This window comes from Corvus moneduloides, chromosome 5, assembly GCF_009650955.1.
Source record: "Corvus moneduloides isolate bCorMon1 chromosome 5, bCorMon1.pri, whole genome shotgun sequence".
NCBI lineage: Eukaryota > Metazoa > Chordata > Aves > Passeriformes > Corvidae > Corvus > Corvus moneduloides.
This window is the reverse complement of record NC_045480.1, coordinates 17026821-17041843: the sequence shown is the minus strand read 5'-3', so window position 1 is coordinate 17041843 and position 15023 is coordinate 17026821. Positions and strand designations below refer to the sequence as shown.

Here is a 15023-nt window from a genome sequence, read left to right as displayed (position 1 = left end):
CAGAAAATGTGAAAGGGGATTAATGAAGTAGAAAGAAGGTTACAAGTATTCTTTTGTAAAAATAAATCAGGTATCTATTCTGGTGTAGAGATGGGATGTTAGAGGCATGCTGAAGGCTGCTCTGCTATCACCAGTGTAGGATAAGAGTAGTACAATACATGTACACCTGAAATCTGCTGTAGCGTGTTTGTGTAAACTAAATGTGCACATTTTGTAAAAAAAAAAAAAAATAAAGTAGACATGAAGAAAAAAAGGACCATGATCAATTTTTTGAGCTGTTAAATACCTGCTGGCAAAAATGCTTATTGAAGAAATAAAATATTTTTAAGGCATAAATACATTTATCTTGACTTAGCACAGGTCTGATCTTGGCAGAGATTGGTCCTGAAGTGAATTTTAGGCTGTAGTAATTTTAAAAAAACTTCTGAAATTGCTTTCACATGACAGACTTTTATTAATACTCTATGCATCAGCATCTTGTTATGACAAAATACATCCTTTCCAACAACTTTAAACGCCAGAATTGAATATTCCTCAGGGGAAAACATTCTGTGCAAATTTTGTTCCTTCAGTTAACTCTCCCTCACAGTGTACTCAAATAAAACAAGACCCTGAATAGGGTCAAATTCAAATCAAATTCAAATCTAATTTGAATCAAATTCAAATACATTCACAGACAAATGTTGTACCCTACAAAGCTTGACAGGTAAGCTGGCTTGTACACTCTTTTTGTTGTCTTTAACTCATATTTTTTATAGCTTCCACGTTCAGAAGCTTAGTAACTTGTCTGGACCTGAATTCACAAGCAAGTCCCAAACATATCTATGACATTACTGAACTCAGTGCAAAGGGAGCACAGTGTAAGTACTCCAAAGTTACATCCAGCTCCCATTCAGTAGGCCCAAAGTTAACAGGGACTAATGAGCTGAGCAAAACCTCTGCTGTGGCTCCGTGGAGCAACCTGATGCCTCTGCACTGGATTTCCAAGAGCCTCTCCAGGCTCTCAAAACATCATGCTGAGAATGCACTGAGCAAGTTCAGCTTTGCACCATATGCTGCCTGTTTACTGGGTTCAGCTTCACACCTTTAAAAGCTGACTCTGAAGAAGTCTGTGAGGGCTCACAGTTCTATGTCTGCTCTAGTCCTGATGAATCTAAATGCATCCATCTCTCCTGTGTCAAAAAATAAGTAATATACTTCAAAAGCAACTATACATATACAATTTAGCACCAAGTTAGATTTTATTTAAGTAATTACAACCAATTTATTTTGCATCACACAATTATACAAAACATATTAAGCACAGCAGATATATTAAATGAAATTGTAATTTAAAACAAAATAAGATTCAATATTTACTCTTTGAAATAACAGCACATTAACCAATGTCATTGTTAAGCACAATGCATATGCAAATATACAAAGAGAAGTCTTCCATAATTACATATTCACAAACTGATAAGACTCCTGCTCTCCATCAGACTGAAGGATTATTATTATTTTAAGAGAATGTATCATACCCCAAATAACAGTGATATTTGCAGACAGTTTCTTTCCTAACTTCACCTTACAGTACAAATCACTACAGTTTTCTTGTTCAAGAGTAGATAGAACTATAGGTTGGAATTTTAGATTTGATGATAGCCACAGTTGCCTGTTGAAGAAAACAAAACAAATTTAAACAAAATAAGGGACACTAGCACTACATATGACTACTCATATAGTCTCTACAAATTGCATAATTCATCTTTGCTATTATCAAACAGTAGAAAACTAAAAAGTTAATCTTGGCTGAGAAATTTACTGTCAAAAGGGCTGAAAAAAATGAACGGAGAAAATGCACCATTGTGATAACTAATGCTGGAGAGTAAACATCCAAAAGAAGGGACATTTAAACTCATACCCAAAACTGGGCATAAATATAGACATGAAATAGTAAGGATTTTTAAGTAGAGCAGTGATGTTCTGGAAGGCACTTCCAACAAAAGTAAGAATCATATATCTTATAACTAACTTAGAAAATAAATTTGATAAATTAATTGGTTGGATTATATAGTATTGCTTTGTAACCACAATTTAGGAGTCTGTTTCCAGTTTTTTTTGCTTTATCTTATTACTGTATTTTTAAAAGACATACAGGAAGACCTACTCACAAAACAGGTAAGACTACAAGAAATTGGGGAACTGACAGAAGAATTAGAGGTTAATGACTCACTGGATTAGTTACGTTATTGACACCTAAATTTTCAGAACATTAAGATGAGACATAATTTTCCTTGTCTTGTCTCACTTCATATAAATAAAAAACTCTCATCCTCCTTCATTTTTTGTAATGTTTTTCAAATCTGTAAGACAAACACTGCTACTGCTCTGAAATGAATATGAGCACACACACAAAAATGAAGAGGCACCTACTGATTATTTTGGCACCTACTGATTCAGGCACACAAGCTTGGTACTGGTAGGCCTGCATGTATGGTCCCTAATCTTCAGGTTATTGCTATTCTTTGCAAATAACCATTTAATATAACACATACAACTGTTCATAGGGTCAAGAAAGCAAGTATTTTCTCTTCTGGACAAACATCCAAGCCACTACTCCTCACTTTTTCTCCTTTTCTCCTTTGTGCACAATGTACAGCATAACATTTGGCAAAAGAACATTCAATGGAAGAAACCTCTGCCATCTATTACTTAAAGCATCTTTTTGATTTATAGCCACTGCAGATCCAAACTCTGCATTAACCAGGGTGGGCTGGAATGTGTCAGATTCCCTCAGTAAATGGCATAAACAATAAGCTATTATTGGGAACAGCAGGCATCATCAATAACAGCAAAAAGTAACTTTTTGCAAGAGTAAATCTTGTTGAGAAACATATTTAGTCCCAGAAAATGGAGCACCAAGCATGTATCCCAGCCCTACTGAAGCAAGAACATGGCAACAAAGCCAGAGATGAAAGTTCTTTTGGCAAAATTGTATTCAAAAGTGCAGATTACTGAATAATCATCCGATCAACTCACCTTTCCACCATACTGCTCCAACTTTTGTAAAGCAACAGTAACTTTTTCTCTAAATTTCTTGTCCATTAATCTCTTTAAAAGCTATTGGAAAGGTAAAAATAAAAAGGTTTGTTGCACAATATAGTACAGCATATGCAAAGAGGCAATATTAACCTATTTTGTTACTTTATTCCACTTTAACTTTGCAAGATTAAAGCCACAAAAAAACATTATAACTTGCAACTGATGTCAAAGTATGGAACTCAATAAAAGCAAATGGAATAAAAAGTTAACTAAAGAGAAACTTAAATTCAAAGGAAACTGATCTGTTAGCCAACAAAAATATTTCTTTTTCTTTTAGCGAACAAATTTGAAAGAAATATCAACCTTAAAAAAAGTAATGAAAAGTCGTCCACATGAAAAGTTTTTTTATGTGCATTGAAAGAGATTTGTTGTAGTGGAAATACTTCAAAAAAACATGCTGTAGTTTCTCTCTTTTGTATTGGATGTCAAAAACGGTCCTTTTATTTTGCTGTAAAAGTGCACTTTACAAGCAGGTTGAAAAAAACCATGAAAAGCCTGTCTGACAGAGGAAGGATGTCCCCAGAATGACTTGGTATAAAAGTACTTCTCATAATCCCACTCAAAGCTTATTTAATGAAAACTTCCTTGTGCAGAATTCCCATCTGAAAGAAGTGGGAATATTTGCTTCTGCTAATGTATTGAAGCGTTCATGGTTTTGTTAAAATACTCAGACTTAAAAACTCATTTTATAATAAATTTTCCTCCCAAAACAAAAACATCTGGATGTTTTATTAAATAGAGAGAAGACTTCCATTATTCTCCAGTTTACATTAACAACAGTTTTTGGTCCCTGCTAGAACTTTATAAGTCACCATACTATAGGAATGAAGGAGTCACACAGGGGACCATATGAAATAATGTTTTTCATAGAACTGCTGAGTCCTCCACTGTATCTGTGCAGATATTATAGTAAACAAGAGTGCCATTAAAATACAAATAATTTTTTATTACAACATTAAAAACTTACATTTGTGAGTAGAAGCTTAAGATGATCATTAAGAGATGGGCCCACAAGAGCACTCAGTTGCACTAAAGCATCCAATCCTCTTCCAAATACTTCGTCATCTGCATGGGCCTTCAGAAGGGGCAGAAAGAAAGAAAATCCTATGAGTAATATTCAGACTAACACACAAGTTTTTTTAAACTGCAATGTCTGCATTATGATTGTATGGAGTAGTTTTAAACATAAAAACTACTGTGCGTATATACTAATACTGACTGACTATTACTATCTAGAGGCCATGTTTAAAGCCAGAGTGTATTTCTGAAGTGGACAACAAAAGCATCCATGAAATGTCCCCAGAACCCTTGCATTTCTTCTGAGAAAACTAATAATTTACTATTGATGAAATAAAAAAATTGGCATGTAGAATATCTTGCTACACTGGCAATTTCAGTATTTCACTGCATATTAGAAATAACCTTCCAAATGCTGCTGTGTCGAAATTGAGAGACACCATTTTAGTTGCAAATGAAATGAATTCTAGGTAATTTCTATGTAATTCATAATGATAACTTTCTTTGTTGGAGAAACAGAGGAGCCAATGACCTTCTGCCTCAATTTATTTAGTTCCTTGCCAACTACACCTTTGTCACCTGCCAGCAATTATCAGGCTCTTATCTACTTCTACAATTCTTTGTCATCTTTATTGCTCCCATGGAAAGGTTCTTCTATACCTGACTTCTCTAATGGTTTAGTTATTTCGTTTTTCCTTTAGCAGAGAAATAGACTCATAACAATTTATTGTGGTCTCATATTAAATTTTAAGTTTGTTTAAACAACTGTTTTTCCTCTCCAGCATCTGGGCCCTGAACATTTTCTTTTCAACTATAAATCATTGACTGCTTATGCAGTAGAAGGTTTAACAAGACTTAATACCAAAACAGTACAACAATAAAAATTATCAGATGAGTAACATTAATTGGAGAACTATAATTCTAATTTTGTCTTCAAGCTAAACCAAAGACAGTGATAACATACAATTCTAAACTTCTGTTGCATCTGATTTGAGATCACAATTAATCTTCAAACTTCAAGCCATCTCTGTTAAATCAGAACTGAAAAACAGCTAGATAAAAAGGACAGATACTTACTGAACCAGAAAATGGCTCTCAAAGACATGAGAAAGATCCAAAAGAGATAACCTTCAAAGTCAATATCTCATTTTATTTTCTGATGGCGTAGAAGAGTTAAAAATATTTTAAAAATTAGGAATATGACCTCAAACACTATAAATGTATTCTTCCCTTTTCCTCACAGACATATTCTGGAGATGGTGCTGTGCAGGGCTGGGAGTTGGACCCAATGATCCTTGTGGGTTCCTTCCAACTCAGCTTATTCTGTGATTCTCTTTTACCTTTGTAGCATGTTTTGAATTGTTACATGTAATAGATGAGTATTTATTCCTGAATATCCATTTTACTTCACCTCATTTTTATTTTTTTAGATGTTATTGTGTGGACATATAAAAAAACCCACCACAAATACATATTTTTATTTCTGCTTATATTAAAACCTTTAATAGAACAGTTTCATAAAATTTTCCCATAGCTACTGTTATGTAGTTACACAAGAAGTTGCCCATCTGAATTTATATTTAAAGACATATTTAGCTAATAAACTAAGGTAGGGTTAACAACAGAAAGAGAAACCATTCCTACCCCCCGCCCATGCAATAGATTCATTACATTAATATTATCCATGTATTTCTCACCAGCAGATGAAAAAAAAAAAATCAAACCCATTAAAATCTCTGCATGAAGAGCAAGACGTACCAATGAAGCCTTTAAGACTGGAACTAGACGAGGCAACAAGGGAATAGCTTTTTCAGCAGCACCTTCAACCAGAAGTAATTCTTTAAAACCCTCCTTGGAAACAAAAGTATAGGGATGTTTTGTCTCTCTTAGTCCCTGTTGCAAATGTAAAACATAATTTTCTTAATAGTGAGCCTTCTTTTACACAAAAACATGTTTTAAAAGTTCCACATAGCAGCAAGATAATGATTACATTTTGTCAGATCAGTTCAAAACATAAAGTACACTAACTCCACCATGTGGAGCCACTGGGTACAACTCTGCTCACAGAATATTCTAATTAATTTTTCTTTTAGAACATTGAATATTAAAACTCACATTATGAATACTGCCAATTCGATCAATATTTGTACTTCACTACCTTTAATCTAACAACCCAAGGTATTTTTTCAATGAGACCATGAACTAGAACAGGCCATGTTTGTAAAGGGGTTCTGTACCCTGAAGAAAAAAAAGAATAGAAAGTGAACTGTGGAAGGAAAGACACCCCACACCACATACCTCTGTATGCAACACTAAAAACTTGTAGACAGTAAAAAGATGCACTTCTGGCAAAGGCCTGACTGGAAAAACTCAAAGATTTAAAGCCCTGTGGCTGAAGCCTTTTTTCTTAACATAATAGAAGCTTTATGTTACTTTAGGAGTTGACAGTTTTGTTTAATCTTAAAAGAAAACAAAGGAAAGAAAGAAAAAAACAAAGGAAAAATAGAAACAAAGAAAAAAAACAGAAAAAGAAAGAAATAAAATAAAAATTTAAAAAGCCACCTTAGTGTATGCACTTTATTCTACCTGCAACATTGGATTCAGCCATTGGATCACATTTATTTAGACACCTGAAACATTTTTGGTGATAAATGTCACGGATGGTTCTGAGAAAACAGAAGCCTCAACCTAATGTATAGTATTTCTCTTCCAGTTATTTACACTGTACTATTTCAGTCTATTGAGGAGAGCATTCTTAATTCACAAGGTAGGCTTTTGTACAAAAATAAGCAAAACAATTTAGTTTACAAAAGATCTGCAAAACCACAAATTTCATTCAACAGCTGGGAATTTGAGATGCAGTCTTGCATTTGATCAGTATTATGAAGATTAAACAGCTCTACCTAGCTCTCCCAGAATGCTCTAATTAAACTACAAATAGCAATGCTCTTGACCATTTTCATTCATACAAGTGGGGGTTTTTTTTAATATTTTCCTAGTAGCTAAGCCTAAATTAGCTAGATTGTTTAAAAATGACATTTACCATTAGGAAATGGTTGTGTGCTTAATGTTACAAGAAATTGAGTTTACCTCTGCCAATGTTATAAGGAGAGGATCAAAGGGAACAGTTTCGGGAAGGCAGTCCCACTGCAGTTTGTGCTTTACTGATCCATGCACTAACCTATATAAAGAAAAAAGTTTTAACAAATTAACATATAATAACACATAATTTATTGCTAAGACTATTTGCTTTAAATGTATCACCAATTAGTTTGTCGTATTACTACATTGTACACACAATCACAATACATACTGCTCTCCTCAGGGAAATCACAGGATCACAGAATCAACTAAGTTGGCAAAGATCTCTGTGATCATTGAGTCCAACCTGTGTATATGTATAACGGTTAAGAGTGCAATTATAATAAATTCCCAAAATATGGCAGTTTTCAAAATTCCACTCCTAATCACATAGAAATCAGAAAACAGAAGTTACAAAAATTATAGATGCCTCTCATACCAGCACAGAAGCTATTCCTTTTGCAAAGTTACTTATTTTGGTATGTATATCAAGAAACATTTTCCTCAAATAGCAATTGGTAAGGGAAATCAGTTCAAACTGAAAAAGATCATATTGGAATTTACTATTTACTCCTAAGACACAGATAAATGTATTAATGTATTAATACTATGTATTAATGATTATTTTATACAAGTATATACATGTACATTTTATTAATGATGACTTATATTTTTGTAAAGTAATTCTGCATCCATGTGACAAAACACTAGAGTATTTATTGTCTAGGCATATATATAACTAAGTAACTTAAAATACCCTAAACTATTACTTAGAAGTAGTTTTGTTAATATTTCATATTATTGAAAACTACAGAATAGAAATATTCAATAAAATGTTGTCATACTACTAACTTCAGATAAAAAAGGCTGTGAAATGTTTACTTACTAAAATGACACTAGAGAAGTAAACACATTTACCTGAAGAAATTGTTTGTGAAAGAGGTTTAGGAAACCAAGTGTGCACATACTTAACTATTCTTCAAAAATGAGGCTTTGATATTAATACAGCATAAAAAAGAACCAAAATAAGACCATTTCAAAAGCATGGAAAGTTGCTTTCTGCTCTGGAAAGAGTTAAGTATTAGAAATTTTTCCAGAAATTAATGGAATCAAACAACCTAACTAAAAAATGAAACATGAAGAGATGTATTTCATAATATATTTAGTAAAAATAAAAACCAATCCAACACACCTGCACGGAATGCCACCTCTAGCATATTTAGCAGCAAATGCAGTTGACGGTTGAGAATAAGGACCAAACTGTGAGGACAGAAAAAAAAGCATTATTTATTCATAACAGTAATGTTTTAAAGCTATTATGAATATGTTAAAACTGAAGTTTACCAAAACCTGAACTTAATCATGTGATTCTAAAACAAATCAAGAAAAGAACTGCAGCCATGGGGTGGAAAACGTGAGACACTTATGAGAAAACAGCTTCTAAGACTCATCTGGCTGGGGAGTTGTTAAAACATATAAAAATGTAGAATCAGTGGTCTCCTGATGGAATAACTTTATTTTTCTATTTTTTCTTGCAAATGGTAATATTAAAGTTTTACAGGTTCTCTCCTTAGCAGATCAAGGACTCCCACTTACCTGAAGCTCTTGTTGCTATATTGGAAACATACAGAAAGCACGTTTACTCCCATGCCATCTTGATCTGAGTATAGACAAAAGTGTATGGTGGCAAGATGTGGGAGAAACACCAAATATTGGGCAAGATGGTGGGAGGGCACTGGAAATGCACAGGGAGGTTCACACTGGGTGAGAATCTAGGTAGGACACACTGGAGAAGGACACTAGGACCTTCATGCAAGGAAAGGCTGAGAAAAATTGGTTTTTATCATATACATGCCTCTTATGCATATGAACTATTATATTTACTAGCATGATCATTCAATGCTGCTTTCCAGATTATACATATTATCACAAAGCATTCAGAAGGAAATACCATGAAATCTCAGTTTTTGTGTTTTGAGTGTTTAAACCTCCATTATGATTAGTAGAATTGTGTTCATGGCTTAATTTCAGTCATTGTGCTACTTGCAAAGAGATTTCAAGTAAAAAAGATTCCCACATTGAAGTATTCAGCCTCTGTTTATCAGTGAAGTACTTCTGCATTTAATTCACTTTCCAGAAAGCCTGTGGCATTACTAATTGTCCAAATTATATGGCCCAGTGGTGAATTATAATTCATGCATTCAATGCTAGTTCTCCAGGCACGTGACTTCCATAAAATAAACAACGCCTTTCATTACCATTCTCCCAAGAGCACAAACTTTTCCTGAAGCATTACATAGTCACAGTAACTGTGAATTTCAAATAATGCTCACCAGCAATTAATTTTCCAGATTTTATGAAGCCTTGAATACCTTCAATATGCCACCTGATTCTTGGTTTCATTGCACAATTGAAGTAAGTTTCTCTAAAGGAGCAGGTGCCAAAGTTTAGACGTATAAGGAAAAGAACAACAATCCTTTTTAATGTTTAGCTCTACGTCTCTTTCTAGGGCAATAGTACATAGAGAATAACAGTTACCATCCAAGCCACAATTGTACCAAAATACCTTTTTATAAAAATGTAATATACAATGTTATACTTCAGGTATTTGAGCTTAGAAGATAAGGAATGTATGATTAATAACGGAAGTTTAATTTCTATGAAAAAAATAGGACCAGAAGAAGCATGTCCTGCATGCCATTTCATAGAGTAAGGAAAATTCTTCAAACCACAGATGGGTTTTGACCAAACAAAACCACCATCACCTATACATACCGGATCAATAGTTTTAGGATTCAGCTTGTCACTAGGCTTTGGCTGTGATTCTGGAAAACATGTCTTGCTTTTCTGTGCTGCAGTCTTTGTTTTTATTTGGATGCCTGATGACATTCTTAGAACATTGCTTCCTACAAAAAAAAATTATTAAAAACATAAAATAATTTTCATTCCTATATAAGAGAATATAAAGGGTTAGAATCCCCAGGCTCAAAGACTGACATGAACAAACAAGTAAGTCTGAGTAAGTGCACTAGGAAACAAATGCTTATTCTAATATATTGGACACAGTGCATGGAATAATTGTAATAGTCTTGTTACTCCATTTTTCAAATGCACACATTTCCCAACCTGCTCCCCTTCACTTGTGTTTTTTGAGACCTGCAGCTAAAGTGAATTAGATACAGTCTGCTTTTCAGGCAGCCTACAGAAATCCAAACAGCAGTACAGGGCTCTGCAGAAGAGCCCAGAGTGAAAGAGGATTGGGTGCAGTTACTTCAGAAGAAAGCAACAATTTGAGGAATGTCCAGGATGAAGGAATGAAGCTAGTACATTCAGGACACAAACTCCAAACCACAATCAATAAGAGATGAGAATAGAAATGTAAGCCAGCAAAGAAAAAACACAGAAAATGAATTCCAATAATAAGAATGAAAGTACTTTTTTAAAAAGAGTGCAAAAATAACTTTGTCTACATCCTTAAATACTGATTTAAGTACACTTATCTTCTATAAGTCAATGTGCCAGCTACACATATGTATGTAATTGGGTTAAAGTGTCCCTAATAAAAATAATAGTTCTCTGCCTATTTAACATACCAAGTCTGATACTATGCTGAATAATATCAATTATTCCAAGATTTCAAATATTAATGAAATTATAAAGAGTGAAAATGCTAGTTTTGAATAATATTAGTGCTCAGTAGTTTTTGCTGTGGTATATTCTGCATGAAAAAAAACAATTTAGTAAATAAGGAATTAAATTGCAATAGTGAAAAAGAAATTACACTATATAGAGATGAAAATAACAGGAAGCTAAACATGGAAACAAATATTGCCTCAGGGATGAGCAGAGTGCTTGCTATCCAGCCATCACCCTTGATGACACCTGTCTTTCTCAAAAACATGATTAAATGCCAAATACTGAGATCAGGATGAATCAGAGAGCCAGATTTTTTGGCCATGCTACTTTCTCACCCTCAGCTCTACCAGCCACCATGCAGTCCTTGTATAGCTTGGCTATTTTAATTCTTCTCTCCAAACAGGATTTCCAGTCAGGTACCTTCTTCATCATCTACATTATGAAATCTTTAGGATTGCTTCTGTTTCTGGTAAGTGATAAGGTCCCAGCACGTGTGTAAATATGCTGTCTTTATGACTTGTGGAAAGAATTAAATTAAGTGCCTAAGTTTTACTGAATGTTGTGTAACAACATATAATAATGATTAGCAAATTAGCTAAAATACAAAGCAAAACTAAAACTGAAAGTTTAAATTCATACTTCTTGACTGATGATTTAATCAGAACTAGTCATACAAATCAGTTCACCTACTGCACATATTGTTTTCTCTTTCCTACCATTTCCAGAATGTGGCCTGTCTCCACTGAAAGTCTTTTTAAAAGAACTAATAATATACCACAATTAGACAATTAAGCCTCTTCAGAACACACAAAAACTTACATGACACTTATGGGAACTATTCTGTTTGTAAAATGGAATCAAATGAAAAACATTAATATAGAAGGAAATCTACTGATTTTGTATGTCCATTTATTATCACAAAATTCTAATCACATTAGAGTTAGAAGACAGATTTTTAACTGTCAGAAAAGTAAGAATCAAGATCGTTTCATACTATAAAAACACCAGGTAAGTTCTTGACAGTAGCAGCACATATCACAAAATACTGCTGTCAGTGTCAGCCTTTGAAATGTACAATTGCTCATAATACAGTCAGCCTGCTAATACCTACATAAATATTTTTCTCAGAAAAGTATTTAGAAGTAATTCAGGTGTATTTAATCTTCTCTGTTTTCCAAGTAATCAAGATACATGCTAAGGTACATTAGGTTTTAACTAATGACAAAATCCAGAAAAGTCAGTGGTTGTACCAGGAGAGAAAGTAAACAAAAAGAGTGACAATAAGCAGGAACAACGTCAGCCTTTTGGTACAAAGTAAAATAAGAGTAATGAACAGTGATAATGGTTTTGTAAAAATACAACTGGGACAACATGCCAATGTATTGGCAGTGAAGGAGGTAGCACTGAGCAGAAAAAGAACTTTTCATAAGGACGTCCCACTCTCCAGAGATGAAAGCTCTTGTGTAGTGAGGAGCTGGAAGGGTCACACGTATTTGTAGAGCGATCAGACGGCTGAAGCACGGCTGTGAATCAAACAAGCGACATACGAGGTTTGATACAGAAGTGACCCATCTACTGGCAGACGACGGACTTCAAATAAAGGAGCGGCACTTTAAACAGAAATAGGAAAAGCGCTTTTAAGCGACATCTTTCAAAAGACGAAAAGTGCAGCCTGCAGTTCGGGTTCTAGAAGTCACTTAAGGCAGGCAGAATGGAAGTCAGTAGGATTTGAAAGGCGAGGTTGCTCCCTTACCCTGCGGAGTGTCAACTCTCCAGGAGTGCAGAAGCAGAAACAGATGAGGAGCTCCGAGCACCGTCACCGCCGAGAGGCTCAGGCAGCGAAGCTCCGGCGAGTTCCCGCAGAGCCACCGGCCCAACCCTCAGGAGCCCCGTGGGACACCCAGGGGCCCCGCGGGACCACGAGAGGCCGTCCCGCTCCCCTCGGCCCCTCTCCCGTCCCCCGACTCCCGCTCCCGCTCCCTGGGCTCGCCGGGATCCGGGCAGCGCCGTCCCGCTCCCCTCGGCCCCTCCGCACCGCAGACGCTTCCGGCCGGTTGCCACGGTAACTACGGGCCGCCGGCAGCCCAAACTTCCTCCGTGCTTGCTGCAGACAGAGCGACAAGAAGACTAAAAGATCGAAAGATCGGGGGGGTTTTCTTTTTTTTTTTTTTTTTAGCCTAACTTGTATGCTGTGATTAGAATGAGAACGATGAATTTTCAGGTGACATCTCCACTCAGTTCTAGCCACTTTTTAAATACCTTCTCAGCTATACAGCTATACGATACTGAAAGGTCCATTGGAAGTACAGCATCATATCTGAATGTGGTAAACGAGCTTTTGGGTAAAAGGCTACTTTTTAACTTGACCACGAGAGTGCTTTCATGTTTTCTTCAAGAGATCTGTATATTCTTTCACGCACACAAAAATAAATCTTCAAGCAAATTGTTTCCTTGGTTTGCTTAAATTGTGTGGGATACAAGCTCTCCACCATTGCATTCTTTCTCACTTCTGTCATTTCTACTGCAGAACTGGATGTCGATAAGAAAGACTATTTTCCTGATTTTCCACAGGAAAAAAATTGCACTGACAGTGGTGAAAAGTAGTTGCAGACTATTTTTAAAATGCCATCGGCGTTTTGGGCAATGCAGGCATTTCATAATTGTTTTTATCCAACATAAATACTTTGTATCTGCCAATAATGGGGAGTCAAAAGTGAGGACTTTTTCAGAGTTAAAATAGGCTGCGTAATTGAGTGCTGTTGAAAGGCATTAGTGCAACATACCATTTGGAAATAAATAAAGAAAAAAACCTATAAATAATATTGGAGAAGGGAAGATTTCTATTTTTTTAAGTGTTGTTAATTAAACTCGAGACATTATAGTACTTTAACAGAATTATTTTACTGTTCCACAATACTGAAGGCAATAGAAAAATGGATGGTTTTTTATCCAAAAATGTTATGGATTGATAAATGATCTCAGAAAAAATCCAATTTTTGAAAAGCAGACCATGAAAATCTTTGAAAATCACACTAAAAAATGCAAAGCAGCCTGATCATTTCCAGGATGAGAAAAAAAATCTGCTTTTCTTTTGAGCAAGGTTTATTTTTAGTTCAGTGTTTTAGTATCATTTTATACATGTATGTGCTGTAGCTGTTTTGTGAGTACAGAACAGACCACAGCTGTGGAAGAAAGTAGTAGTACAATTCCTAAGTCAGTAGGAGGTACGAACTGCTGTGTAGCACGAAGCAAAACCCCACTGATCAGCTCCGTGGAGTCAGCAGCTCCCACTGAGTTCACGGAGGCACAGAAACGACTGGGTTGTAAAAGGACAAGTAAGTCTCCAGTCTCTGTGAAAGAGCAGGGCTTAGTACAGAGTCCAACCATTTTCCTGAGAAATGCAAAATAAGAGTGTCACGATCCTGCAGTGAGTATGTACCATGGGGAATCCTGCTGTTCTTGGGGTGTTGAATGTATGGCAAGGCTCAGCCACTGAGTGAGTGCAGGCAACCCGGTATTTTGGGTGGGCTTGGTCCTCTTATGTGGGAGCCTAACTATCCCACGTGGGAGAAATACAGACTAAAATGATCCTAAATTCCTGGAGTAGGGTAGGATGAAACTGTATCCTTATCTATATTTTTCTAACTTGCATGAAATTTTAAGAGTTAGGAAAAGAGAAGTCCTAAGGTTAAACACAAATTCAGTCCCTTCTGATTCCTACAGTATGATCTTAAAATGGTTTTTATTACACTTGTCCTAAGCATTTGCAGATCCCCTGCTCCCTGAGTAGCTTCTTCATTGTTATAACTGCCCTTGGATTTTCTCAATATAGACATTGGGAATATGGGTCAAAATGCTTGTAATAAAATATATTTATTTAAAATAAAATGCTTTTCATTCTGTGTCTTACTGATTTTGGTAGTTTTAATAGGAACTAGTCTGTGACATTTTAAACATATTTGGTGGATGGACAATTTAGAAGGGAAAATACTGTATGATCACAGTATGGATCAACAAAACACGACGAATTTTAGCATTTTTGTTCATTGTGATGATACCAGTTCGTAATGTTAAATATGGTAGCATGAGCCACTATTACTGTATGCTTGTGTAGCATTAGCTCCAGTGATGAGTTTCTTCATTATGCATTTTTAGTTTGTTTAATTTAACTGCCATAAACTCTCCTAAAGGTTTGAAAATAAATA

General features: G+C 35.3%; 1 protein-coding gene across 1 annotated transcript; it reads right to left on the bottom strand.

Annotated features, from left to right (window-relative positions):
- Positions 1-1217: 1217 nt before the first annotated feature.
- Positions 1218-12826, bottom strand: PACRGL (parkin coregulated like). The gene is made up of 8 exons (XM_032108719.1): positions 12572-12826; positions 9958-10088; positions 8375-8442; positions 7192-7282; positions 5860-5994; positions 4052-4159; positions 3022-3102; positions 1218-1654 (listed from the first exon to the last, which is right to left on the bottom strand). Exons 2-8 carry the CDS (start codon positions 10069-10071, stop codon positions 1598-1600), a joined length of 654 nt encoding a protein of 217 aa, XP_031964610.1. The 5' UTR covers positions 10072-10088; positions 12572-12826; the 3' UTR covers positions 1218-1597.
- Between the last annotated feature and the right edge of the window lie 2197 nt (positions 12827-15023).

What these genes read in the sequence shown, in the direction of transcription:
- PACRGL (XM_032108719.1), bottom strand. Translation starts at nt 10,071, where the DNA reads ATGTCATCAGGCATCCAAATAAAAACAAAGACTGCAGCACAGAAAAGC. An exon ending in AGAGGTGGCATTCCGTGCAG is followed by an intron (nt 7,283 to 8,374) that starts GTGTGTTGGATT and finishes TTCTTTATATAG; the next exon opens with GTTAGTGCATGGATCAGTAA. An exon ending in CAGTCTTAAAGGCTTCATTG is followed by an intron (nt 4,160 to 5,859) that starts GTACGTCTTGCT and finishes CCCCTTCTGAAG; the next exon opens with GCCCATGCAGATGACGAAGT.